Source organism: Dendropsophus ebraccatus, chromosome 3, assembly GCF_027789765.1.
Source record: "Dendropsophus ebraccatus isolate aDenEbr1 chromosome 3, aDenEbr1.pat, whole genome shotgun sequence".
NCBI lineage: Eukaryota > Metazoa > Chordata > Amphibia > Anura > Hylidae > Dendropsophus > Dendropsophus ebraccatus.
In genome coordinates, this window is record NC_091456.1 from 157654843 (window position 1) to 157682611 (window position 27769).

The 27769-nt window shown below is 43.2% G+C and overlaps 1 protein-coding gene across 14 annotated transcripts in view; it reads right to left on the reverse strand.

Annotated features, from left to right (window-relative positions):
* Positions 1–27769, reverse strand: part of TMEM232 (transmembrane protein 232) — a 184936-nt gene that overhangs the window by 44355 nt on the left and 112812 nt on the right. For all 14 annotated transcript variants that reach the window (XM_069962985.1, XM_069962990.1, XM_069962980.1 and 11 more), the window contains one exon: positions 24891–25138. In XM_069962985.1, coding sequence (XP_069819086.1) covers positions 24891–25138 — 248 coding nt within the window. The remainder of the gene's footprint in view (positions 1–24890; positions 25139–27769) is intronic.

A 27769-nucleotide genomic window follows, 5' to 3' on the forward strand; every position in this document is an offset into this window, starting at 1 on the left:
AACAACATGATTAATTCACTATCACAGTATGACATTTGTGGGATTTTTGGAGTTTTCCAATGCCTCATGATGACACCGGTAATAGATTCAGGCTGCCATCTGCTGATATCTTCCCATATGACAGGCTGGAAAATGTACAAGTTTAGAAACCAGTCTCCTCTCCATGTCAATTGTAAAAATAACAGATATTTGGAAATCCAGTAAACTTTACGGAAATTTGCATTATAGCCTATAAAGCTGATGGGGGTACCATTTTACTCTATGACTTAATACTTACAAATCTGCTCTATAAGACTAAGGATAATGTTATAAATTTACACCTTGCTAAGAACGTATGTAACATCATCAATGCAATGTCACCGAGGGTAGAGGCCCTTAATAGATAACTCATATGTTAATGCTATGTATCTATTACCAGAAGGATTTGTGGTCTCTGTAATGAACTTTAATAGCTTTATTCTCAGCTGAATACTTTAATATACAGACAATATACAATTTCACTTAGCCGTGACTTCCATCTGCATGTGAAGGACTAGGCTTATAATAAACACAGATAATGTGTCAAAGCCAATGCTCACTGGTGACTAGAAACTCCCATGGGCCTTGGCTGTGTTCTAACCATGTCCTTATATATTTATATCTACAAGATTTCAATCAACCACCGTATCGCTATTGTTTAAAATGCTAAAAAAAAAAGTTCCAGTGGAACTCACCATAAAAAGATGATTCTTTATTAGGTTCTCAACAACATAGCAGGGTAGGGAGACGTGCTGGCTGGTAAGTGACGCTGGAACCAGAGCTGTGGAGTCGGTAAGACGCAGCTTCGACTACTGAATCCTTCATAAATGGCCAATGGCCAGGGGAATTATTTATCAAACTAGTGTAAAGTAGAACTGGCACGGAAGCTTCAAGTCCTACATGATCCTGGGAAGACTTCTGAGTGAATAAGACAAAGATATAAAGCAAATTCTCCTGTGTGTGTGCAGTGGATGAAGCTAGTCTCAAGGCACCATGTCCCAAATAACTCAAAACTAGACTAGATTTTTCTGCTGACAATTTTCTATGTTTCTAACTAAATATTCACCATATACAAAGAAAAATGGCTAACAATGCAGGGGCACAGGGATGGTTAAATAGGACTTCTTTATTATGATCCCACAACCCTCTGCCCCCCCTGGATTTTTCCCTGTAACCCAGAATACCCCACTCTCTTTCTGACACATGCGATCTTCTGCAGCCATAACACACTCAAGAAAAATAAACAATATTTTCCCACAGGCCCCATACACTACCTGTGATATAAAGGTCAGACATAGGCCCAGATTTATCAGCTGCCAGGGCATTTCTAAGTGGGGCCGTGACATCCCATGAATGGGAGCCCAACGGGCGACCATGAACTGTGACGCTGCACTGCAGGGGCACAGGGGAGGTTAAATAGGACTTCTTTATTATGATCCCACTGCCCATGAATTTTTCACTCTAGTCCAGAATACCCTTTTATGTCTCTCTCTCCCTCTCTCTCTCTTTCTTACACAGAAAGCCTACTGCAGCCATAGCACACTGAAAAATACACAATCTTTTCTCAGAGAGAAAAAAACCACATTGAGGACAGTGATTACTGCTACACTACTTATGGCTTCTCCTCCTCCTCTATATTACACAGGATATCTTCATATTACAATGCGGCTCATAAACAATGATCCAGCATCTAGGAAGAACAGCACACATCTCCCCCCACACAATGGACTCTTCCAGCTCAGAAACAAACTTTTTCCTGACCACCCCTATTTAATGGTTTGTTATATCTTGTGGAACTGCTTTAAGCTCATCTGCCACCTGGAAAAGCATTACCAAACCACCAATGTTGTCACACAGGTCTTGATGAATAGTAATACCTACTAGTAATACTACTACTACTACTACCACTACTACTACTACTACTAATAATAATAATAATAATAGTAATTCTCACTCCTCCCCTTCCTGCTTTCTGTGAATTTAATCACTCTTTTATTTTGCATTGAAATGTGCACTGAAGTGTCAAAGAGGCGGTAATACTCAGTCATAAATTAGTGGGCACAGAACATATTATATAAAGTATAATAAACCATATTTTTGTGTGTATATATATATATATATATATATTTATTTTTTTACATCATGTTATGCAACTTCCTAATTTATGGTAGAATTTCTCACAAGTTTTAAGATCTATAGATCTATACTTCCTGTCCTGGCCTAGCTATACTGCTAAGCAGGTTTGATTTGTTACTACTTATCACCATAGATAAATGCAATCAGCCTAGGGTGAGAACAGAATAGAAAATTGTTCCACTGCACACAATGATATATTGTCTTAACATGCAGCACGGTGAAGGTAAAACCGGTTGATTGAACAATACACAAGAGTGTTTCTATTCACTGAAAAAGAGTTAAAAAAGGAGCGACTTGGAACCCTATTAAACGGGTTATTCCATTATTAAAAATGACAATAAACACACTTTAATTCAATACTGAACAACTCCACATAATACTGGTAATTTTTTTTCTACTTTGCCTGATTTCATTTTTATAGACTCACAGTATATTAGTGCCTCTCGATGTTGAGTGAGTATACCTCTGTGTACGTCTCTATAGACATGTCTAAAACTCTTGCCAAACAACCACCGTATAAGTTATCTATCCTATTGGATTTCAATACATGTACAAGGATATCTATTTAGTATGTGAACATTCTCTTTGCCTGGGAAGGGGAAAAAAAACTAACACACCATTTTAGAGTATAGTACTTGCTGTCAGCCAAGTATAGTTTTTGTATGTAGTGATGGATTTTTGTGAAGAAGAATACAAAGGCACTATAAGGAGTATAAATGTGGGTATATTTTTAAAGTCTACCCAAATTTAAAAAAATACTCATATCTTATCATATGTTATCTTATAACATATCTTATTTTCTCGGCAGATGTCAAATGTTATTCCTAGCAGATGCTGAAAACCAATATAGCCGTACAGTGGTGCCTTGGATTACGAGCATAATCCGCTCCAGGACTGTGCTTGTAATCCAAATCACTCTTAAACCAAAACAAATTTTCCAATAAGAAATCAATAAAATGTAGACAATTGGTTCCACACCCCAAAAATAATGATTTTATATTCTGAATAACATGTAAAACAAATGAAACAAACATTTATAAACAGATGAATGTGTCATATTATAAGTTACTGTACAGTACAGCAATTAGCATGTGGAGTATAATGTATAGTAGGTGCATAAACCTGAAAAACAGCCGCAGTTTGTAGATAGAGGATGGAACTGCAGATCTCCATAATGCAGTAGCGTAGTACAACAGACTAGAATAGGGATAGAGGTCTGTGTGGTCACATGACAGCAATGGGGAAGGGATGTGTTCCGAATGGACCAATCAGGACTGACAGACTGCAGGGAGCATGAAGGAAAGAGCAGGACATATGTGGGCACATAAATGCAGTACTGTCCGGGGAGACAGGTTACAGCTATGAAGAGATTACCTCCACAGTACTGTCCCCTGGTGTAAGCCCCAGCCTGAAGAGGATCTGCTATGATTCGGAAGGTGGAAGAGACTTCCTGGGTCAGAGTACAGAGCTGTAGACCCCACTATACAGACCATGCCCCTCCTCCACTCCCTCTCCCACCCAGTACAAGGAGCTCCACTCCCCCTCCCACCCAGTACAAGGAGCTCTTAAGTTGTTCACAAAACTTAAGTTCTGTGGGAATTCCCACGGAACTTACGTAGTGTTGCCTTCTGAGGGAATTTCGGCAGGAGTGTATACACATCCCTAGCGGCGCCGTAAAAAGCTGACATGTCATGAAAACCCTGTCAGTGCACACAGTGGAGCGAGCGGCTGGATCACGGAATAGCCGGTCTGATACGTAGTGTGAACATAGCCTACACTGGTATTACACAGATTGTAACTTTAAGGCTATGTTCACACACAGTAAAATAATACCATAATATGGCCGTGGTGTAAAAATAAAAGAATGTGTGAACAGGTTAAAGAAAACAGCAGTTTTTTGCTACATCAGGTAATAAATAATGAGCATGTTCATTATTTTTATGCTGTACTCAATTACAGCTGTTTTTCTCTACTGTGTTTGTAGTGTTGGCCACTTTTCCTTAGATCTCATTAGGCCACAACCAAACAAAGGCTTCTTTTAGCCATTTGACGTCCATTTGTTTGGACGGCCGTCATTTTGAGCCCAAATAACAGACTTTAGTTCAAAATAAAGGATGTTATTTTGAAATGACAGATGTTATTTGGGCCTAAAATGACAGCCATCCAAAAAGTCAACTGTCAAACGCCCCAAAAGACGTTATATTATGGTTTTTTAATCTGAATTTCACCTGCTTAATACACTGGAGGCAGCCCCAGCGCCCCCAGTGCTCCGATATCCCCTTGGTGCCGTGGCTAGATTTGATTCTGATGGAGGCATGTCACCCAAAGGAAGGGATATCCGTATATTGGGGGTACTGGGTCAACCTCCAGTGCATAGGGTGCACAGAAGTGAAGATTAAGAAACTGGCATAGATGTCCGCAACTGGGTTATGGTTTCAAAAATGGATCATGCCACCAGGATGCACACATCATCATCGACCAGGTAGTATAAACATTTTTTTTTACTAAGCAAAGTGGTACCTTCGCTTTAGGGGTAACCTAATTTGCTGAAATTTTAATAGAATTTATTTGATACATATTGAATGTGTTGGGTGCTGCCTTACATTGTTTTGTACAACTGAAAATAATTAATTAATAATTAATGCAAGCTTACAAAACTAGTTTATTTTAGAAGTAAAGGTCATGTGACAGGTATCACTTCTTTCCCCTTCATTTACCCTAACTCTTCAATGATGATCACCGAATGCATGCATGCAATTTGCATAATGAATTGCGTCACATTTTCTCCTTAAATTATACTTCAGTAAAATGTCATATTAATTCTTATAAATCATTTTAATCTATAAAATGATTGATTAGAATTTTCAGTAAGCCTCCTGTTGGTCACACATGAAGACTGCTGAGCATTGTACACGGTGGTAGCCTTTCCATACAGGTAATTAATCAAAATGTCTTCGCTTATTCCTATGAACTGCATTTATGCAATTATACAATCTCAAATGCCAACAAATTCTATTAAGTATCACACCGATAATAATCCGCCTTTGTTCAGATTCCTCTTACAATCAGTAGAAATATGGCCTAGTAATGAATAATTCTGATTTAAAGGATAGTGAATTTTGGTACGAAATATAAAAATTCAGGGCGGGCGGATTCAGAGGGTAAGGAAGGAACGTAATAAAGAAATTATACTCACTTGTCCTTGTGCCCTGGCATCGCCAGCTCACTGTCAGCCTCAAAGGTTTTCTCAAAGGTCCTACAGTATGTCATCACAACCATCCAAGCAAAAACTACCTGCTCAGCCAGTTAGTGACTACAAAGGTGTCCTGCCTCAGTTATTGACTGCCTGATTGTGGGCTCACAGGACCAGGAGCTACAGAAGACTGAAAGGTGATCGTGGGCAGAAGTGATGTTCTTATCAATTACCCCCCACCACCACCACCACCAACACCACCACCACCAACACCACCACCACCGCCGCCAACACCGCCGCCAACCTGGATTTTTACATTTAGCAAGAGTTTTTCTTTAAAGGAGACCCTCCACTAAGCAAACTCTATTTGTTCACTAAAAATAGGCTGATCAAAAACTGTCCAGTTTCTAAACCCTCAAAACACAGCAATCACTGAGCTCAGGGAGATCAGCAAAAAAAGAAAAGATCCAATGAAGTACTCATTCAAGAGTCTCCATTGATACATTGCCCCCTATAAATTAATAAAGGGGTTCGAGGAGGGGTCCGAGTAGCCTCGGTTGCGAGTCTCAAAACACAGGAATAGCCAGATATCCCTCCAAGGAAGGAAACCTGTTGCTAAGGGGGCCTCCCAGTGGGGAGATCACCAAACCACCCTGATACCCCTTAACTTGGTTGTGAGTATTGGGACACAAATAGGGAAATACCAGAGTGGGCCCTTTTGCGTCGAACTCAGTTGCGAGTATTGCGACATGATAAGGAATTACAAAAGCCAGGCATCCATCCACTGTTTCTGAACCCTATAATGATAATGTGTGGGTGGAACGACAAATGATCACTTCCTCCGCAGTGCCATCACAGGTGAAATGAAGTATTACACATTTTACATTGAAATCAGTGACAATGTTCATGTAAAGCATTGACCCATTGGGTCCTCCACAGCAAAAGACAATCTTTGCAGCCATTTTCTGCTTTAGAAAATTGATGAGAGAACAGTAGACCACAGGTGTCAAACTCAGGCCATCCAGCTGTTGCAAAACTCCTGCTGTAGACCATTCTCTACTTCAGGGATGGGGAACCTTCATCCCTCCAGGTGTTACAAAACCACAATTCCCATTAGGCCTGGGCAGTCATTATGGGAAATGTAGTTTTGTAACAGCTGGAGCGTTAAAGGTTCCCCATCCCCGCTCTACTAATCTAATAAGACATTTGAAAATGACTGTCTAAACCAGACATCCCCTCTAAACGATAATATTCATGATGTATTAAATTAAAGAGTACCGTGAGCTTAAAGAGCCAAAAAAATGTTTGACCAGATGAAATCATGTGTGTTATAGTTGCCAATTATTAAGAAATGGCTTCCACTTATTTCACTAATTCCATCAATGGCAAACCAAAGTCAGCTAGACATCCAGAAAGCCGGTCTCAGAGCGCTAGGCTTGTTTCCTAAAAGGGAATTAAATCACCCACTTTGTTTAGAGTGTAATCAATTGCTGGTAAAGGTGACAGCAGCCTGACAAAATACTTCTGGCAGGCCGCCTAATGGACTTGATGGGATTGTATATATTATTGATGGCTTTCTATTGGATTCCAAATTACGTTACCGACAACTTTTCAAAGTAGAAAACAGTCTGGTAAATATTAAAATGCACTCAATACCATAGAAAGACAATTTGAGGCAGAATGCAGAATTTTAGGTCATTCGAAATAGTTGATTTAGATGGTTTAGAGGATATTTATTATATATATGTTAGGTTTTAGAGAGAGAGGGGATTTTTGCATTTAAAATTGCAGTGAAAATTTTTACGTGTAAAATTTATGATAATGGTAAAAAGGCTTCCAAAATGAATGAAGGAAGCAAAGGTATATGACTTTAATATTGCACGGTGAACTTGCTTTTTGCCCTATCATTAATTACTATGCAAATACTGTACTTTGAGCATAGTAAGGACACAAGTCTTTGCCCGACCGTGGGTCTAATGACATGACCTGAAAGCATCATGGTTCATTAAACCTGTGGTTCAGCCAGTACTTGCTTCCATAATAAGAATGCAAAAATGTGTCTGTATAATGCTCATCTAAAACTAATAGTCTACAGTATATGTATGCAGCAGAGAGCACAAATGAAGTCGAGCGTCTTCTGTATCTAAGGTCCTTAACGTGCAGTGTCTGGGAGCAGCATGTACTGTGCTATGTACTGTATATAGCCTTACAGACTTTGCATATAGATATTATTTGAGATAGATATTCTTTGCAGGGTCTGCTGTATTGGAAACTTTTACCACACAACCTCCATGATGACAACAAAAGCGGCCAGGATGCCCTTCTACTCTTTTTGATAAGATTACCCCATCCCACCACCGATAGGGGCAACCGACACCACGTATCAATTTAAGCAGCACGCTTTGTATAATGGGATTATCTGAAATGTAATCTCTTTCCCTCTACTCCCAGATACCTCAACCTCTCCACACTTTGTAAAGGCACTTGGGGGCCACACAAGGAGGGCAGTCAAGAGTTAATAGGTAAGATCACAGATTCTTTTCCAGTTAATAGTCAATCCGGATCTGGAACCAAAGTTTGTAATAATGGACATTATGGGACCTATTGATTTATCTTATCATCTGTATATAGTAACATATCATCTGCGTATAGGGAAATTATTTCTTCCCCCCTCCCCCAGGGAAACCCAACTATGTCTTTGGAAGAATGGATAATGGAAGCCAGAGGCTCCACCGCTATGGAAAATAACAGAGGTGGCCCCTGTCAGGTTTCTTTATGTAACATAAAGCTGCCGGATAGCCCTCCATTCACCTGCATTCTCGCCACTGAATTAGTATAGAGTAGCCAGACCCACTTCATAAATCCCTCCCCTATACCCATCTTTTGCAGCCCACAGGAAATCCCACTTGACGCTGTCAAAGGCCTTGGCAGCGTCAAGTGAGAGGATAACTGCATTCCCCATGCCCTACTACTCTATGTGGTTGGAAAGCATAGGGGAAGGGGTTTGCTGCAAGTCTGCCCATGATGTTGAGATGGCCCTAAGGCTGGAAAATTCAATGGATTACTATGGCAGTTAGTATAACGGGGAAATGTAGCTGGTAAATAGAGGGAGCACTGTGTTTTGGTATAGAAATAGGGCACTGTGGACACTTTGGATGGCAAATGTGATGGAGCACTAAGGGTATGTTCACACTGAGTAAAACAGGCGGAATCCCGCCTGTCTCAGTGTCCCATAGTCCGTCCTATAGAGCGCGCCCTCTCATTCACTCAAAGCGGGACACTGAGCATAGCGGGATTCCACAGCAAAGAGATCCGCCACAGAATTCCACCGTATTTGCTCAGTGTGAACATACACTAAAGCTGGCAATGTGATAAGTTATTGTGGCACAAGTTGAAATGATGATTTTCCATATGAAATAATAATACTGTAATTATTGGTGTATTGGTTTGGTCTTTCCTATGTCCAATAAATATGGTAGCGGGTGACTTCTTCTAGTAAAGAGAGGGAGCTGACATTTTAACTTGCAAGCTGTACCGCGTGAAAACACCATGATAAAACAAGAAAGAGCACTGTTAGGGCTTCCCTGATTTATTAGGAGGCACACGTCTCTTAATAAATCATGCAGTGAAGCGAGCAGTGCGCCGTGCTTCTAAAATCTATGCTTGCTCCAAGCTAGCATAGATTCTGGCTACAATTTACGCTACCTATGTAGTGTGAATTGTAATGAACATGGCAGTACAGGAGTCTAGGCCCCCAGTCAAGCCCCCTTTATGCCAAGCTCTGCCCATTCAGTGAGTGCAACATAAAGTGCTAATACCATCCAGCACAGACTGTGATACATTCTCCTCCCTTAGGCTATATCCTTATGCAACTTTGTGTGGTGCTGTATATATTTTATATTTGGGGAGACAAGGAAAATAAGTAATAAAATATACAATGTACATCTTATGAGAGCCATACTTGCTGCCCATGATGCCCAATGCAAAATCCGTAACAGGACATTGTACATTTGTGTGAACATAGCCTTAGCACAGTTAGTACAGCTAAAAAAGACATGCATGCATCAATTGAAAGGATATTTTAGAACTTTGCATTCAACCCCTGATCCAGAGGACAGTAAAGAATAAAGGAAGAGTCCATCTGCCCTAAAGATAAAATAAAAATTCCCTCTTGATTATTTGCATTAATCTCTATACAATTACATAGGCGTTAATGTTATTTTCCTGTAAGAAATCATCTAAGCTTTTTTTAAAGCCTTTACCTGTTTCTGCTGTGATCGGCTCCTGAGCGATCTATCCCACAGATTATTGTTGCTAGAAATTAAACCCCAGTTTCTTCAGATGAAGGGGCTTTACATGGAACAGCTTTTTATCATATTATTTGTGCAGGTCATTATTATACTCATACAAGTTAGTATTGTACCCTTTTGACATCTCAAGACTAAGACTAAACAAATGTATTTACATGTATATATATTTTTTTCTTTTTTTTTTCTTTCTAGAAATTGGTGCCTAAAACTGAACAGCATACTACAGATGAGGCGGCACCAATGATTTGTAAAAGTAAGGGTAGCTTCACACATAACGGATTCACAGCGGATTTCACGCTGCCAGTTTGCAGTGAAATCCGCTGCGAATCCTGGTACTGTCACTTCAATAGGGTTACATACTCGCAGCAGAATTTTTGTTCCGCTGCGAGTATATAACCCAGCCCCTTTAAGCCCCCGCAGCATACATTACCTGCTCAGCGCCGTGGCTGCATGTGAGGCTCCCAGCTCCAGTCGGTCCTGCTCAGCCAATCAGTGCATGGCCCTGCTGCAGTCACTGATTGGCTAAGCGGGACCGATGGGAGCCGGGAGCCTCACATGCAGCCACGGGGCCGAGCAGGTAATGTATTCTGCGGGGGTTTAAAGGGGCTGGGTTATATACTCACAGCGGAGCGAAAATTTCGCTGCGGGTATGTAACTCCATTGAAGTGGAAGTACCAGGATTTGCAGCGGATTTCGCTGCAAACTCGCGGCGTGAAATTCGCTTCTAATCTGGTACGTGTGAAGCTACCCTTACATTATCATGTCCCTGTCCTAAATGTCATTTGGCAAAAAGAAGTGCTAAAAGAATGCAGTAGATTCATGGGGGAAGGGGGGGGGGGGGGTATCATAGGAGAGGGCAAATATTTGCATAATTTATACACAAATGCTTGTGTTATGCAAAAACTATGCAAATGTTTGCTCTCTGCACCACTCTGCAGCCCTGCAGTTCCCAACACAAACAGTGGTGGAACAGACCAAATCCTCAGCATGGAGGAAGTTATAGTGAGTGCAGATGCAGTAGTTGCTGTCTACGGGGATCCATAGAACCTACTGCTATGCAAGTAAGGAAACACTGGTCTAAAAAAATGCCACATTGTAGGTGTTGGCCCTATTACTGTTGAATTGGGGCCAGGAAGCTTATTGAAGAACCGAATATTACTTTTTAGAGGAGGTACACTTTAGAGGGGTTATCCAGTGCTAAAAAACATGGCCACTTTCTTTCAGAGACAACACGACTCTTGTCTCCAGTTCAGGTGTGGTTTGCAATTAAGCTCCATTCACTTCAATGGAACTGAGCAGCAAAACCCCGCCCAAGCTGGAGACAAGAGTGGGGCTGTCTCTGGAAGAAAGTGGCCATGTTTTTGTAGTGCTGGAGACCAGGGGCGTAGCTAAAGGCTGATGGGCCCTGGTGCAAAATTTTAGCTTGGGGCCCCCCATCTCACCCGATCAGGCAAAGTCCTATCTAACGTTATATCCAATTACTCTAATGTGCCACCATGTTCTAATGCCCTGTCACTGCCTCCACCTCATGTACTGCACTACTGCCCCCTATAATTAATGGACTGTACTGTGTCATTGTCTAATCATTGTATTCCAATCTTTGACTCTCCAGCTGAAAAACTACAACTCTCATCATGAACTGCCAGTTGGATATGATGGGGGTTGTAGTGCTGCAACCTGAAGAGCCAAATGCTGCAAAACTCTCATAATAAACTATCAGCAGGGCACAATGAAGTTTGAACTTTTGCAACCTGGAGAAGTCACCTGATATCACCTGCAGTCCTATGTAACACCACAGATAACACAGTAATATCTGAGTACAGATAATGTAGTAGTCACCTGCAGTCCTATGTAACACCACAGATAACAGTGATATCTCTGAGTACAAATAATGCAGTAGATGTCACCTGCAGTCCTATGTAACACCACAGATAACACAGTGATATCTCTGAGTACAGATAATGTAGTAGATGTCACCTGCAGTCCTATGTAACACCACAGATAACACAGTGATATCTCTGAGTACAGATAATGCAGTAGATGTCACCTGCAGTCCTATGTAACACCACAGATAACACAGTGATATCTCTGAGTACAGATAATGTAGTAGTCACCTGCAGTCCTATGTAACGCCACAGACAACACAGTGATATCTCTGAGTACAGATAATGTAGTAGTCACCTGCAGTCCTATGTAACGCCACAGACAACACAGTGATATCCCTGAGTACAGATAATGTAGTAGTCACCTGCAGTCCTATGTAACAGAACAGATAACACAGTGATATCTCTGAGTACAGATAATGTAGATATAGACCCCCTGTGTAGCCCCCCCATAGTATAGACCCCCTGTGTAGCCCCCCCACAGTATAGACCCCCTGTGTAGATCCCCCACAGTACAGACCCTCTGTGTAACCCTCTCATAGTATAGACCCCCTGTGTAGCCCCCCTCCCATAGTATAGACCCCTTGTGCAGCCCCCCCAGTATAGACCACTTGTGCAGCCCCCCCAGTATAGACCCCTTGTGCAGCCCCCCCAAGTATAGACCCCTTGTGCAGCCCCCCCAGTATAGACCCCTTGTGCAGCCCCCCCAAGTATAGACCCCTTGTGCAGCCCCCCCCCAGTATAGACCCCTTGTGCTGCAGCCCCCCCAGTATAGACCCCTTGTGCAGCCCCCCCAGTATAGACCCCTTGTGCAGCCCCCCCCCCAGTATAGACCCCTTGTGCAGCCCCCCCCAGTATAGACCCCTTGTGCAGCCCCCCACCCAGTATAGACCCCTTGTGCAGCCCCCCCAGGATAGACCCCTTGTGCAGCCCCCCCAGGATAGACCCCTTGTGCAGCCCCCCCAGGATAGACCCCTTGTGCAGCCCCCCACCCAGTATAGACCCCTTGTGCAGCCCCCCCCAGTATAGACCCCTTGTGCAGCCCCCCCCAGTATAGACCCCTTGTGCAGCCCCCCCCCCCCCAGGATAGACCCCCTTGTGCAGCCCCCCCCCAGGATAGACCCCTTGTGCAGCCCCCCCCCCAGGATAGACCCCTTGTGCAGCCCCCCCAGGATAGACCCCTTGTGCAGCCCCCCCCAGGATAGACCCCTTGTGCAGCCCCCCCCAAGATAGACCCCTTGTGCAGCCCCCCCAGGATAGACCCCTTGTGCATCCCCCCCCCAGTATAGACCCCTTGTGCAGCCCCCCCCAGTATAGACCCCTTGTGCAGCCCCCCCCAGTATAGACCCCTTGTGCAGCCCCCCCCAGTATAGACCCCTTGTGCAGCCCCCCCCCCAGTATAGACCCCTCGTGCAGCCCCCCCCAGTATAGACCCCTCGTGCAGCCCCCCCCAGTATAGACCCCTCGTGGAGCCCCCCCCAGAATAGACCCCTTGTGCAGCCCCCCCCCCCCCGGATAGACCCCTTGTGCAGCCCCCCCCCAGGATAGACCCCTTGTGCAGCCCCCCCCCCCCAGTATAGACCCCTTGTGCAGCCCCCCCAGTATAGACCCCTTGTGACACTCTTGTCCATGTTCTAGCACAACAAGATAAGCTGCATTACCAGCCACAAGCCATAGACAAGAGTAACACGCTTTCTGGATAAAAATATATTTTTCTCTAACCCAAACTTCATTAACCATATCTGTGTTTTTCCTGGGGATACTAAAATTATGGCCCTGATTTACTAACGTATTTCCTTCATCAAATTGACGTTTTTTTACTCCCTAATAGAGATGAGCGAACCTGGAGCATGCTCGAGTCCATCCGAACCCGAACTTTCAGCATTTGATTAGCGGTGGCTGCTGAACTTGGATAAAGCCCTAAGGCTATGTGGAAAACATGGATATAGTCATTGGCTGTATCCATGTTTTCCAGACAACCTTAGAGCTTTATCCAACTTCAGCAGCCCCCGCTAATCAAATGCCGATGGTTTGGGTTCGGATGGACTTGAACCCGATCCTGGTTCGCTCATCTCTACTGCCTAACTACTAATGTCATTCACTACTAAAATCTCTAAAAACTGACATACTCATCATTTTATGCTCTAAAACCAAAAAGTGGGCAAGTTGTGCATGTGTCCCTTTAAAACCCGCCATACCCAACTTTTTTCTCAAACAAATCATAATTTTTTCATTTTAAAAAACCTCCACCCCAAATGCGGCTGGAAGGTGGGGGTTTTAGTTTTGTCATGTGAAAAATCCGCCAGATTTACCAGAAGGGTATAGGACACATTAATAAATCTTTTTGTTTGGGAAACTAAAATCCTAAGGTGTAGGGTTCTTTAAAAACAGACAATTTTTCTAAATCAGCCTATATGTATAATCATTTATCTCTAGCAGTAAAAGAAAATTATAAGCACCTACCCCTTTATTTGCATAAAAATGTAAAAATTACAGAACATACAAAGCGGCTCCAGGTAAATTTGCTTGTCAAAGTCTGAAACTGAACTAAGGTCTTATTTAGGAAAATGATGTTACCTTCATAAAAAAAAAAATGACAAAAGTAAAAGAAGAGTGTTGAGTCATTTCTAAACGCAGCACAGTGCCAGCGTGAATAAGAAGTATATAAATTTACAAAGAAAATCGCTTTCTCTTGGTCCAGATGACACTGTAAGGATTTATATTTCATTGTAGACTCTATTCTCACTTCATTTTCATTTTTGTACTGTAGGTACAGTATATGCTGAGTATATTCTCTGATGTATACCTCCAAGTTATGCATCATGCATACACTAGGTTTACCTTTGACTCCCATTGTAAAAAGAAAAAAGAAAAAGGTATACCATGCTATATATTCTACATAGACTACACTTTTCTATAGAGTGAAAAAGCCAACATACATTGTATGCATGGAGGCCTTGGGAGATATTTAGTAGCGTCCAAACAGAACTGTCAGTTCACACAACGGAAAGTACAGCTCCGGCGGCACTTTCCATTGTGTGCTATGGTGAATTTGGACACGCCCGCATCCTAATCTTCACTGACACCGGCCGTTCTGTGGCCGGGTCACAGAGCGGCCAGTGTCTTACTAAGTGCTAACTCGTCCTTAATATGTGTGTCAAAAATGTTAATTCTAAGTCTAAATTTTAGTCTAAGGCTAGGTTCAAATCTTCATCAAATGTTCACTGGGGGGGCTCTGTCACACATACTGTTTAAACAGCAGGACACCAGACCCAACAGACCCCAATCATAGTCAACAGAATCCATTGGTGTACTAGGCACTGCTCCCACTTGCCAGAATCCTGCTCCACACTGATGAGGGGCAACACCCTGAAACAGCTGTCTGTGGATGGATACCTGCCTTGGTTTTTCCCTTGTCATTACATTGACCTATAGGGCCACATAATATGGTGTTTTTTGTGGTTTCCCTACAGGAGCCACCCTTGGCTTGGTCCTTCCCAGAGGGATATCTGGCTGGTACTGTGTTTTGAGACTCTTAAACGAGGCTCCACAGGCTCTTTTTTGCATATTTGTTTTTCACAGGGAGCAATGGATGTAGGATTTCACTGTATTGAGCACTTTAACCAGCAGGCGACAGTGTTATCTTTGGCTGGTCTCTCTGAGATCAGTGATCTTGTCAGGGCCCCAGGGAATAAAGACGCAGGACAAGTGGGCTCTATGGTTAACAGCCCCCCATACTGTCCCTTCCTACTTGCAGTGCAGGTCCTAAATGACCGTCCGCAACTGGGCGGCGTTCCCTCACTGCAGTAAGTGCAAACACAAAACAAGACGAGACAAACTAACACAATATAAAGAATAGTCGGAGGGCAAGGTTGGCAACAAACAGGCAGCAGAAGTACAGAGTTAGAATCCACAAGCAAAGTCGAGGTCACAAAATCCAGGTCAGAAATACTAATAAACACGGAACGGAGATACAAGGAAAAGGTACAAGGAACTATACGCAATAACAGACAGTAAACAAGGTACACAGTGAAACAGAAACCAGAGACAATAACCAGGTAACTAGAGGACAAGGCAAGGAACACTGAACCAAAAGACAAAGGCAAGAAACAAGCAAAGGGATCAGGAACTAGGAATACAGACAAACTGAGTAAAGGCAGGATCTAGCTGACAGACAAGCTGAAAAATGCTATCAAGAGCCCTGAGTGAAGGGAGAGGCACAGGTATAAGGGATCAGAAGTCACGGACTCCAAGCTGATAGGTGGAGCAGGAGAAACACAGAAGAAATCACAGAAAGCCAGAGGTGAGAAGACCTGTCCATCACAACACAGCAGACAACAATCAGTGAACAGACCACAGCAAGGAAAGTGCAGGGAGAACTAAGAAAACATGGACCGGAACACAGATGACATAAGCAGAAAACACAGTAAAACCAGGAACGGATTAATGCCAAAAGCGCAGTCTTTGGCGCAGAGGTCGGATCTTCACCACAGAGGGTGGCACTGATGCCTTTTCAGGCACGATCATGACAGATCTGTCTTCCTTATGTAATATCAGTTTGTTTGAATTGAGGGGAGAAAGCCCTTTGCAGAGCATACCTCTTTCCATTGTCAAATTTAAGGACCTATTACTTTAAGGCAACAAGGGCACTTCATAGCCCAAAATTGGGGTATTTTATCAAGAACTATTGGACAGCAAAGGGCCGGTGTACTGTTATCACAGCTACGCTTTCTTACCTTTGCAACTAGATGAATCACTTAAAGTAGCTGCTGCTGCCAAGTGGTCTGAAAAAAGGGATGTGTGGGAGTTTGCTAGTTTTGATCCTAGGTGTGTGACATGAGAATACGTGATTAGATTCCAAGTTTACTAGGGAGTTACTTGTATCTATTGTGTCTAGTGTCTAAATTCACTTGTACTGTATAAACTACTCCTGCTATCCCCACTGATATAAATCTGATCAGCTATGCTAGGTGGTATGAAAGCAGCCAGGGCAAGAATCATGACCAGGACTATAGGTATGCATGGATTTCCCTCTCTACTTTCCTTATTGGCCTGTCAGCAGTTTGAAAAGTTCAGAATAAGTCCCCTTTTATATCAATACGTATAGCCCTGGCCTTAATGGTAAAACGGCATTAAATAGTTAAAAATAAAGCAAAATGACTACAAAAATATATTTTCCTCTAATCCTCCCTTCATGGAGAGCAGCCACAGGAAGGTAACCCTTGGAGCAATGGTATTCTGCAAACCTGGTAAGTTATGCAGCTCCGCAGTCCTATTTGCACAGATGAGCCATCACTCCCATGTGTAAATCGGCTTCCTTTCTCATGGTGATAATTAGAGGTTTCTTTTGCAGTCTCTTATAACAGCGTCTTATTTTTCTTTTTAACATAAAGATGCCAATGTACCATGGGACACCATAGGTTTCTAATGATTTACAAAGAACTGTACAGTCTGAACATGTGTTCTTTTAATCTCCCTATAATTCTCATTATAAGGAAAAATAGAGCCTCTTGGTGTTCTTTGGATTCTCATTTTTGTATGTGAAAACTTGTTAAAACTTAATAAAACTCTAATTTTACCTTCGAATTATCTACTAATCCTAAAGGTTTGTACTTACAGATTTGTGATTTTGGATAATTTTCTTCAATAAATAATGACCATGTGTAAGCACGGTGATCACTCCCAGCACTCACCACTGCCTGCTAGTACTCTGCCCTCTAACCCCAACCACCAGCATACTCCTACTTCAGGTCTGCTCCTACTGTGTCCTATATATGTCTGTTGCTTATATACTGGGCTCGTGCACCAAAATCCTGTCCCCCACCTATCCTGGCTCAGCATCTCCTATACGAGGCTGCCCTGACCCCTTTCTGGTGCCTGACCCATTTCTACTGTATTGTCTCTTCTGTTGCCAACCCAGGCTGTTGGTCTAATGGTGCGTGTACACAGAGAGATTTATCAGACAGATTTTAGAAGTAGGGATGGTCCGAACCCGCCGAGGTTCGGGTTCGGCTGAACCCGAACGCTCGGCATTGGATTCCCGCTGTCTGCCCGCTCCGTGCAGCGGGCGGATACAGCGGGAGGACCGCCTGGAAAACTGGGATACAGCCTATGGCTATGGCTGTATCCCAGTTTTCCAGGCGTTCCGCCCGCTGAACCGAGCGGGCAGACAGCGGTAATCATTGCGGAGGGTTCGTGTTCGTCCGAACCCCGTCCGAACCAGGTTCGGACCATCCCTATTTAGAAGCCAATGCCAGGAATGGATTTGAATAAAGGAGAAAAATTAGTCTTTCCTTTATGACCTGTTCTCTGCTTCTAGTCTGTTGCGGGCTTTGTCAAATAAATCTCTCTGTGTTTATGCACTATAAGGCTATGTTCACACTCCGCAGAAGTCACGGCCGTTGTTAAGCAGTGCTGCAGGCTGAGGGAATCCCGGCCGGAGTGTATACACATAGTATACTCTCCGGCCCGGATCCCTAGCGGTGCCGTAGAAAACTGACATGTCAGTTTTCTGCGGCCGCTATTCACTGAATAGCGGCCGCAGAAAGACATCAGTTCACACAATGGAGCGTGCGGCCGCACTCTATTGTGTGCAGTGGGGAGTACTGATGCGGGCGCACACGGATGCGCCCGCATCAGAACTCAGCGGCGCTAAAGATTACTGCAGTACCAGCCGGGATGGTCTTTTTTGACCCGGTCGGGTCAAAGAACATCCGGTCTCTTACCAAATGTGAACATAGCCTAGAGCCTATACCATGTGCCCTTATCTGCCTGAATTTTAACTATGCTCTGTCTAATTCTCCAATGTACCCCTCAGCTTGCTGACTACTTTGACTACTCCTGGGCCAGCAGTTGAACACCAGGACCACACTTTGGAAGAAACCTGACATCTTTAGGCGAGTAAGATTTGTTTCTGCATCCTGGAAGAGGATGAAGAGAAAAAAACAGTAATAGGTGATGAGACTGAGCATGGCCCAAAACCAGACCGCTTTGTAGCACAGAGGGTACCCTGTATTTCTATATTTTCAACTAATTTGTTTTTCTAATTTTAGTTCTCTGTCCCTATTTTTAAGACTTGTGTGAACATCTGTTTTAGGTTAAATTTATGCAGAATTTTAGAAAATCCCAAACTACTGTATTTACAAACTTAACTATTCACAAACTATCAAGCACCACTGCCGTAATAGTTATAGAGCTACATTTAGTATAACTTACTCATTTAAATCCCTAGCCCCTGTGTCTGCCTCTGAATCAAGTAGGTGGTCTCAATTACTGATGTTGTTACAACGTCCGTGATTTCTGCGGTACTTACATAGTGCTGCAGGCTAAGGGAATCCCGGCCTGGAGTGTATACACATAGGAGGACATTTATGAAAAGGCGTAAATGCCTTTTATAGGCGCAGATGGGGCCGCGGCGTGAAAATATTCGCAAACAGTATTTTTGAGAATATTTTTTTCGCATAGGCCCCATCTGCGCCACCTTCGACAGTGGCGGAAAGGGCGCGTTACGGGGGATGCGGAAGAAAAATTATACTGAAACCTATGCCAAATTTCGCACAGACAAGCTCCATGTGCTTGTGATTTATGTAGGGGCAATGCGCCTCTACATAAATCCCCTGAGCTCCGGAGCTGTGGGGACATTTGTAAGCCCGGCGTAAAAAACCCTGGACTTTATAAATGTTCCCCATAGTATACACTCTGGCCGGGATCCCTAGCGGCGCCGTGAGAAACTGACATGTCAGTTTTCTGTGGCTGCTATTCACTGAACAGCGGTTGCAAAAAATAGCGGCTGCAGTAAATAGCGGTCGCAGAAAACCCTGTCAGTTCACACAATGGAGCATGCGGCTCTGGCCACACGCTCTATTGTGTGCAGCGGCGCTTAAGATCATCCGGCTGGTACAGGTCACGGAACGGCCGGTCTCTTACCAAATGTGAACATAGCCTGATATTGTAAATCCACAGCAAAATACATGTATTATTTGTGTATTTTGTGATACTTGTATTTTGTAATGTCTTACTGTGCATGCTAGGTAATCAGCAATCACTATGTTAAAGCATGTATGCATACCTAGCTATTGCATACAATTCCATCCATAGACAAATAAGGCAGGATCTCTAACATAATGACATCTTAATACTATTTGCAGCTATTAATATAATTAGGAGAATAGACACACAGTCCACAAACCAAGTATTCACAGCACATGTCTTATATAAAAGTAAACTATAAATATATAATTTTTTAATTTTACAACAGCAAGTTCCTCTTTTGTCTCGTGGGCCCCTATAAGACGTTATAAAGCGGCCGTCAACTTCAAGGCACAATGATATTTAAAACGGTCTAAATAATTCATGATTGGAAAATGAGGACTTTAATTTTACCTCTTCTAATGAAGTGAAGAGAATGAAAGATGAATGTAATAAAATGGCAATGAGCTACCCTTTGTACGGTGGCTGCAATCTATTCTTTGTGGAGACTGTAATGACCTAGATGATATCTATAAGGAGCCACTTCTATCATTTTTTAGAAGCCTTTTCTAGAAACATTTACATTACGCTTAGTTGAAAAGGGTAAAATCCCCAATGTAATAGGCAATGTTTATTAAGGCTCACACAGCAATGGATAACAGTAGTTGTTTGAACAGGTCATTCTAAAGTCCGAGATAAAAGATGTCATACCATACTAATGTCCATCATATGAAAGTGACATGTAAGGGGGATGCAAAAGAAGAGCCCGTGGAGCCTCATCAAAGAGTCTCGAAACACAGGACTAGCCAGATATCCCTCCAGGAAGGACCCAGCCAAAGGGTGGCTGTAAGGAGGGATATCTGGCTAGTCCTGTGTTTCGAGACTCTTTGATGAGGCTCCACGGGCTCTTTTTTTGCATGTTCATGTTTCCCAGGGGGCAATGCACCTAGGACTTTACTGCATTGAGCGCTTTCACTAGCAGCCGGCAGTGTTGTCGTTTGACTGGTCTCCCTGAGATCAGTGATCTGTTTCTCTTATGGCTCTACTAGGCATTGCTCCCACCTAGCCAGAATCCTGCTCCACACTGATGAGGGGCAACACCCCGAAACAGCTGTATGTCAATGGATACCTGGCCTTGGTTTATCCCTTGTCATTACATTGACTGATAGGGCCACTTAATATGGTGGTTTCCTTACAGGAGCCACCCCATGGCTGGGTCCTTCCCGGAGGGATATCTGGCTAGTCCTGTGTTTCGAGACACTTTGATGAGGCTCCACGGGCTCTTCTTTTGCATGTTCATGTTTCCCAGGGGGCAATGCACCTAGGACTTCCCTGCATTGAGCGCTTTCACTAGCAGTCGGCAGTGTTGTCGTTTCACTGGTCTCCCTGAGATCAGCGATCTGTTTTTCTTGTGTAAGGGGGGGTGACCTTCTGTTTCCCACTTACTGTATTGTGTTTATCATATATATTTGCTGTTACCCCCTTATTCTTATTGTTGCTTGTGTAACTGCCCCACTTGTGCAATATGCCTGACATTGTCAGTGTTACTGGGTACTATCAAAGTGTGGCTACCAGACTGGAGGAACACGAGTTCAGCATTAGCATGGACCATACACTCGACTCAACACTGACATAGAGTACAATGTGTATGCACTCTGGTTGTATCGGGGCATTACTCTGCAGGTGAGGAATAATAGTAGAGCATATAATGTGTAGCTGTAAAGTATAGCAGAGTGTGTACTACCAGAGGGACCTATGTCTAGTGTAGGCCTGTTTACAGCCATCATGAGATGAGCCAATGGGGTGGAGACACAATGTAGACACAATGCCCCTATTACACAGGCCGATATGGGGGAGCAAGCACTCACTTGTTCCTCGCTTCCCGCTGGCTGTCGGCGCAATTACATGCACCAACAGCGGGTGGGTAAGAGCAGGGGGGTGCAGGGAGCTGAAGAGTTCTTTAGATCGTCCAGGTGGCCCATAGGAGATAGCAGTGGTCTGCTGCCGCCGCTCCTGTTGCATGGGGCAACGGAAAGCAGACCGTTGCTATTGTTCTATTTTTACATTTTTTACATACCGGCAAGTCCTGCGGGGGGTTGGGGAGGTTCATAGAGGGGCCGCGCTGTGGCCCTACTCTGAACCGCCGCGATACCAACTGCTTACTGCAGCACGGGACCGCGGCTATCAGCGGGTGTCACCGATCGGCCACGGTCGCTAATTAGGACACTTAGATGCAGCTGTCAAACATGACAGCTGCTTCTGTCTTGTGTCCTCCTGCCCCTGGTGTCTAGTTGCTGGATCTCCCCATGGGGGGGGGGGGGGGGTAGTGCTGGAGATCCGGTGTACTGAGCCGCCAGGGCTCAGCGTCGGAATGATCTAAAAAATCTGATGAAATCTGATGAAAAGTCTATTTAGATGGTCTGCTGCAGACCATTATAATAGAGCACCGATCTGATGGATCGGTGCTCTATTATATACACAGCATTGATCTCAATGGGAGATCAGTGCAGTGTATAAAGGAGTCCCCCAGGGGGCTTCTAATTACTGTTAGTGGGAAAAAAAGTGTTTTTAATAATAAAAAATCCCCTCCCCTAATAAAAGTTTAAATCACCCCCCTTTTCCCATTTTATAAATAAAAATAAATAAATAAATAAACAAACACATTTGACATCGTCGCGTGCATAATCGTCTGAACTATTAATTTATCACATTACAGATAAACGGCGTAAGCGCCAAAAAAATCCCAAAGTGCAAAATTGCGCATTTTTGGTCGCATCAAATTCAGAAAAATTGTGATAAAAAGCGATCAAAAAGTTGCATATACGCAAGTAATGTACTGATAGAAAGAACACATCATGGCGCAAAAAAACGATACCTCACACAGCCCCATAGATCAAAGGATGAAAGTTTTATAAGCCTGGGAATAGAGCGATTTTAAAGAACATTTAGTTTTTTTGAAAGGTTTTGATTTTTTACAAGCCATCAAATAATATAAAAGTTATACATGTTACATATTGTTGTAATCGTAACAACCTGAGGAACATATATAACAAGTCAGTTTTACCATATGGCGCATGGCGTAAACACAAAAAAAACCCAAATAAAAAATATTGCCTTTTATTTTCAATTTCACTGTGCATATAATTGTTTTCTGGTTTCGCAATATATTTTATGCAAAAATTAAGTCTGCCATTGCAAAGTACAATTAGTTGCACAAAAAATAAGGGCTCATGTGGATCTGTAGGTGACAAAATGCAAGTGCTATGGCCTTTTAAACCCGAGGAGGAAAAAACGAAAACATGCCCAGGGGGGAAGGGGTTAAAGACAAGGATCCGATAACATATTACACCATGTGATTATCGGCCATAACGGCCAAGTACGGACAATAATTACTTGGTGTAATAGGGCCTTTAGAAAACACCTGCTGGAGATGGACTCACCACAGGATAGTGTTGCTGGCTGTCCTCCTTACTGCAGGGCCAATCCTAAAGGCATAGGTAAGTAAATGGTCCCTTTAGTACATATTATCTTCTGTAAAAGTTTAAAATACACTGCTGCTGAACCGTAGTTACACGGCTATACTTGTCTTGCTGTGAAAGACAGAAGCCATAATTGCCTAATGGCACCGATACTAAGTAGGCAGCAGGCAGGCACTGGGAATGTATATGATGCGGAAAAGATATATTACATTATTGATGGTAAATGTTGCTGTCACTGTTATGGAAAAGCATTGTGGCTCCATTGTCATGTACAGCATCAGCAATACACTGCATGCATCTATATTGTCCCCGATTTCTAATGTATCTTCTCTTGTACTACTGTAATCTAATGGCGGCCAAAACACACAAGAAAGAAAGTTGTTTTTTTTTATTTCTTTCTAACAAAAGAGTTACAAAGCCGCTCATTCAATTTTTCTGCAATACTACCTTTACTCCCAGACCGAAAGCATTTTCTATAAAATATTAGGAAACGGAACAGTCATTAATAATTGAGCCTCTCTTTCCTATGATGTTCTGTTCTGGCTAAAGGAGAGGACTAGTAAGCATGGAAGCCCCCACTAAGATTTTCAGATTTCCTAATAGATATAATTGTTACCCACAGAGCTAAAAGTTCTGAACACACTCTGCAAAAAAGTGTGATTCAAAAGGAGCAGCAGCAGGTTGTGTTTCTCTACCTACCTTAGCACAGAAAGGAGCAGAGGTTATTGATGGACAGAAACCAGGACTTATTCTTCTTCACAGCAGACATTCAAAACTAGTTTACATTACTGATCGGGCCATCTGATATGAGTGCCGATCTACTAGATTGGCATTCGCTTACTGAGCCTGTTACCTGGCTCGATAATTGTGCAGCAAGGGCTGTATATATATATATATATATATATATATATATATATATATATATATATATATATATATCTTGTTAGCGATACTTGCTTCAAAAGTATAAAATCATGAAGTTCTCCTCGATTCTGACCGTAGCTGCTGGTGGAACGTCAGAGCCGGTCGCCGCTCAGCCAGTAATTAGCTGAGCACCTTGTCACTTCAGAGAACAGCAGAAGCAAAGAGAACACTGGGAGCATGGATAGGAACAGTATGTATGATCTTTATTATTTTTTTTACTATGCAACGATGTGCGCCTGGCGGCCAAATAAACGGGTAAATTAACTCTTCGTTGTCCTGTTTTAGTGCCTCATCTCCCTCCACCCCTCCCCTCTCCATAAGAGAACCATGAAGACAGGGGGGAGAGCTTCAAACTGCTTTTTCATGATAAAAATGCATTTTTCGGCTAATAAACCCAATTACAAAGTTTCTTAAAATTGCCTTAACTATTGGTTTCTGCAAAAAAATTTAAACGACTGTGACACTTTAAGGTGAAAGTCACTTGTAATGATAAAGTAATCTTACTGATTAGAAATGCATATCACGTTGTCCCTTCTCCACCTTCATACATGCTAATTCTGCTCTGCTGCCCTATCCCCCCAAGGGCCTGATATGGTCAACACCCTCAGCAGATGATGCAAGTGTATTTATATGCACCTATTTAGATAGGGAAAAGATAAGTATGCATATAAATACTGACTCAGTAACATCACATATTATTCTACTGTGTGAGTGCAGACATACATCTGTAGAACACTTGATCGGTATCTGGTATCTTGTTTAGAGCACATTAGTGTGAAAGAAATGCAAGCTGTATAAAACATTTACCATACTGTGTGCATCTGAATGCATGTTGTGAGTCAAGGACATACTCAAGTAATGAGAACCCTACAGATCTATTATAGGAAAGATATTTATGGAGCCATTTCCCACATTTGCACATCATACTGAAGTATTTGCTGTAAGTATTTTCCTAAGAATCAAGAAATTGGTGTTGTACCTGAAAGAGAGACGTGATGTTTTCTTATCCATGCTGTGTTCTGTTACATCAAGAACTTTTCTAGGCACCTGTTTCTGAAAAGGTTTCCGTGGTTTAGGGATGTAGGGCACCGCAGGCGGTAGGAACTGCTGGGAAAGTGCACTTGCAAGTCTGCCTCCCACATGCTGAAAAAAGGCCAGGCTCTCAGTGGCGGGTAGCGTCTTAGCAGTTGCACTAATAAAGAGATTTGTTGGACCATTTAGCTCAGCCTTTTAAAAGGAGAAAACCAAGAAAAACATATAAAAAGCGTCATTAGTCTACATACACCAGTGTTACTTTAGAATGATAGGAAAATAACATTACATAAAATAAGTGCTAGGAGTCAAAATGGGAGGATTGAAGATATGTACTAGCTGAAATGTATTACTAAGAAAAACAGACTATTTCCTACTGTATATAGCATGCAGACATGTCTTTTAAATGAAGTTCCCAGAGGATGAATCAAGCCTGAGTGGCTGGAACTGCCTACATGCCCCTCTGGTTTTGCCTCTTAAGGCTATGTTCACACTGCGTATGATTCCGACCGTAGTGCGAACCGCGAATATACGCACTTAGTCTTGAGGTTGATGCGTTCGCTTGAAAGTATACGATATACGCCCGCACAATGCACACTACGTATGAGCTTACGGCCGGATCATATACGGCGCCGTGAAAAATGAACAAGACCATTGTTTGAGGACGGAAATGTTGAAACTCACTCGATTTCCATGCGGTCCCGTACGAAGTACTTATTTCAGCCAAATTGAACTTGATTTTTCGATCCAAAAGGTTCTGTGTGGTTTACAGGGCTGGGCGAGGATTTCCAAGTAAATGACCTGTTTCAGATCGCTTCGAATCAAGCTAGGGAAGCATAACTGTACTACGGGTGTATGTTCGCGGTTCGTACGCATCCGGCCGCATGTCTACTTTTCCCACGCCCATAGTTTTAGCCGCACATGTACGGCAGCATATGAAATGCGGCCGGACTCGTACGCAGTGTGAACATATCCTAAAGAGGTTTTTTTTTTTTTTTGTTGATCTGTTAACTTTTTGTAATCTGTTACTTTTCCCTTAGTTGTTTACTCCAATGGTTTTCACCTTTGTGTCCCTGGACATCCTTTTTATATAGCTCCAATTTATTCTGCAGTGCTGTAGAGAGATTGTCGTCACTCATATTGGTCCCTGTCCTCACTAATAGAGATGATTGAACACCGAAAATTTTCAGGTTCGATCGAATTCGAACCTTTGTCATTTGATTCCTGATGCCTTCCCATTCCGTGGGGAAGGTGGAGACAGCCCGAGTACTCCCTGGAAAACAGGGATACAGCCTATTACCTAGGCTGTATCCCTGTTTTCCAGGCTGTACTCGGGCTGTCTCCACCTTCCCCACGGAACAGGAAGGCATCGGGGATCAAATGACAAAGGTGCAAGAAGGTTCGAGTTCGATCGAACCTGAAAATTCCGATGTTTGATCATCTCTACTCACTGACACTCACAGTTTTGTGGGATCAGAATCAGGAAACCAGAGAATACAATCAGGAAAAATGCTAGCTTAGTTATTCTCACAAGGAGGCTCTATCACAGGCAAAGAAGACACAGAGGGGAGTATACTTATGGAGACTGGAGTCTCAGCCCCAGAACGTGAGTGGGACTGAGACTGCAGCCCCAGATCTCATACACAAGTTGATTGGCGGTGCCGGTTGCCAGTCAGTGAACATCAATATAGCACACCTGTGCCGATCGGCCAGGGGTGGTGAAGCTGCGGCAAGACCAAGGAACACCTTCGCCGGTGTGCTACCAGGAAACCAACTGGCCAGTCGCTAGGGACACCATTGGCGGGCTCCCCACAACAGGCCGAACCGTTTGGCAGAGAGGCCGTCTGCACCTGTGCTCGCTCCGGCGTCGGCACCTGCAGGAGGCTGGCCGTACGCTCCGGCGTCGTTAGGAGCCAAGCATGACGGCTGGATCCTGACAGAAACTCTCTATATAAAGATTAGAGATGAGCGAATATCGAGCATGCTCGAGTTCGTCCAAACCCGAGCGTTCAGCATTTGATTAGTGGTGGCTGCTGAAGTTGGATAAAGCCCTAAGGGTGTCTGGAAAACATGGATACAGCCTATGACTATATCCATGTTTTTCAGATAGCCTTAGGGTTTTATCCAACTTCAGCAGCCACCACTAATCAAATGCCGAACGCTTGGGTTTGGACAAACTCGAGCATGCTCTATATTCGCTCATCTCTAATCTAATTATATAAAATAAAAATGTCTTATTTGCCCCTGCTCTTTAAAAGGGTAGTGCAGTGTAAAGTATTTATTCACTAAATAACACACATTACAAAGTTATACAACTTTGTAATGTGTGTTATTTAAATGAATGGCCCCCTTCCCCATGTTTCCCCCCACCCACGGTAGACCCAAAAGTGTGGTGCATTATACTTACGGGAATGCTGTCGACCCCGGCCGCCATCTTGAGACGAAAACGTCCCCTTCAGGAGGCCGGCTGGACCGCTCCAGCCCTTCCTCATGCTGACCCCCCTCCAGCGCGTCATCAGCTGCTTAGCCATGATTGGCTGAGCATAACTGAAGATGACGTCATCGTCCAAAGATGGCTGCCGGGGGTCGACAGTGATTCCATAAGTATAATGCACCACACTTCCGAGTCCAGCGTGGATGGGGGGAAACATGGGGAAGGGGGCCATTCACTTAAATAACACACATTACAAAGTTGTATAACTTTGCAATGTGTGTTATTTAGTGAAAATATGCTTTACACCGCACTACCCCTTTAATATTGTACTGAAGAAGCAGCTCTCTCTGGAAGATTACAATCTGATTTCTGAAAATCTTTTATTAGCTTTA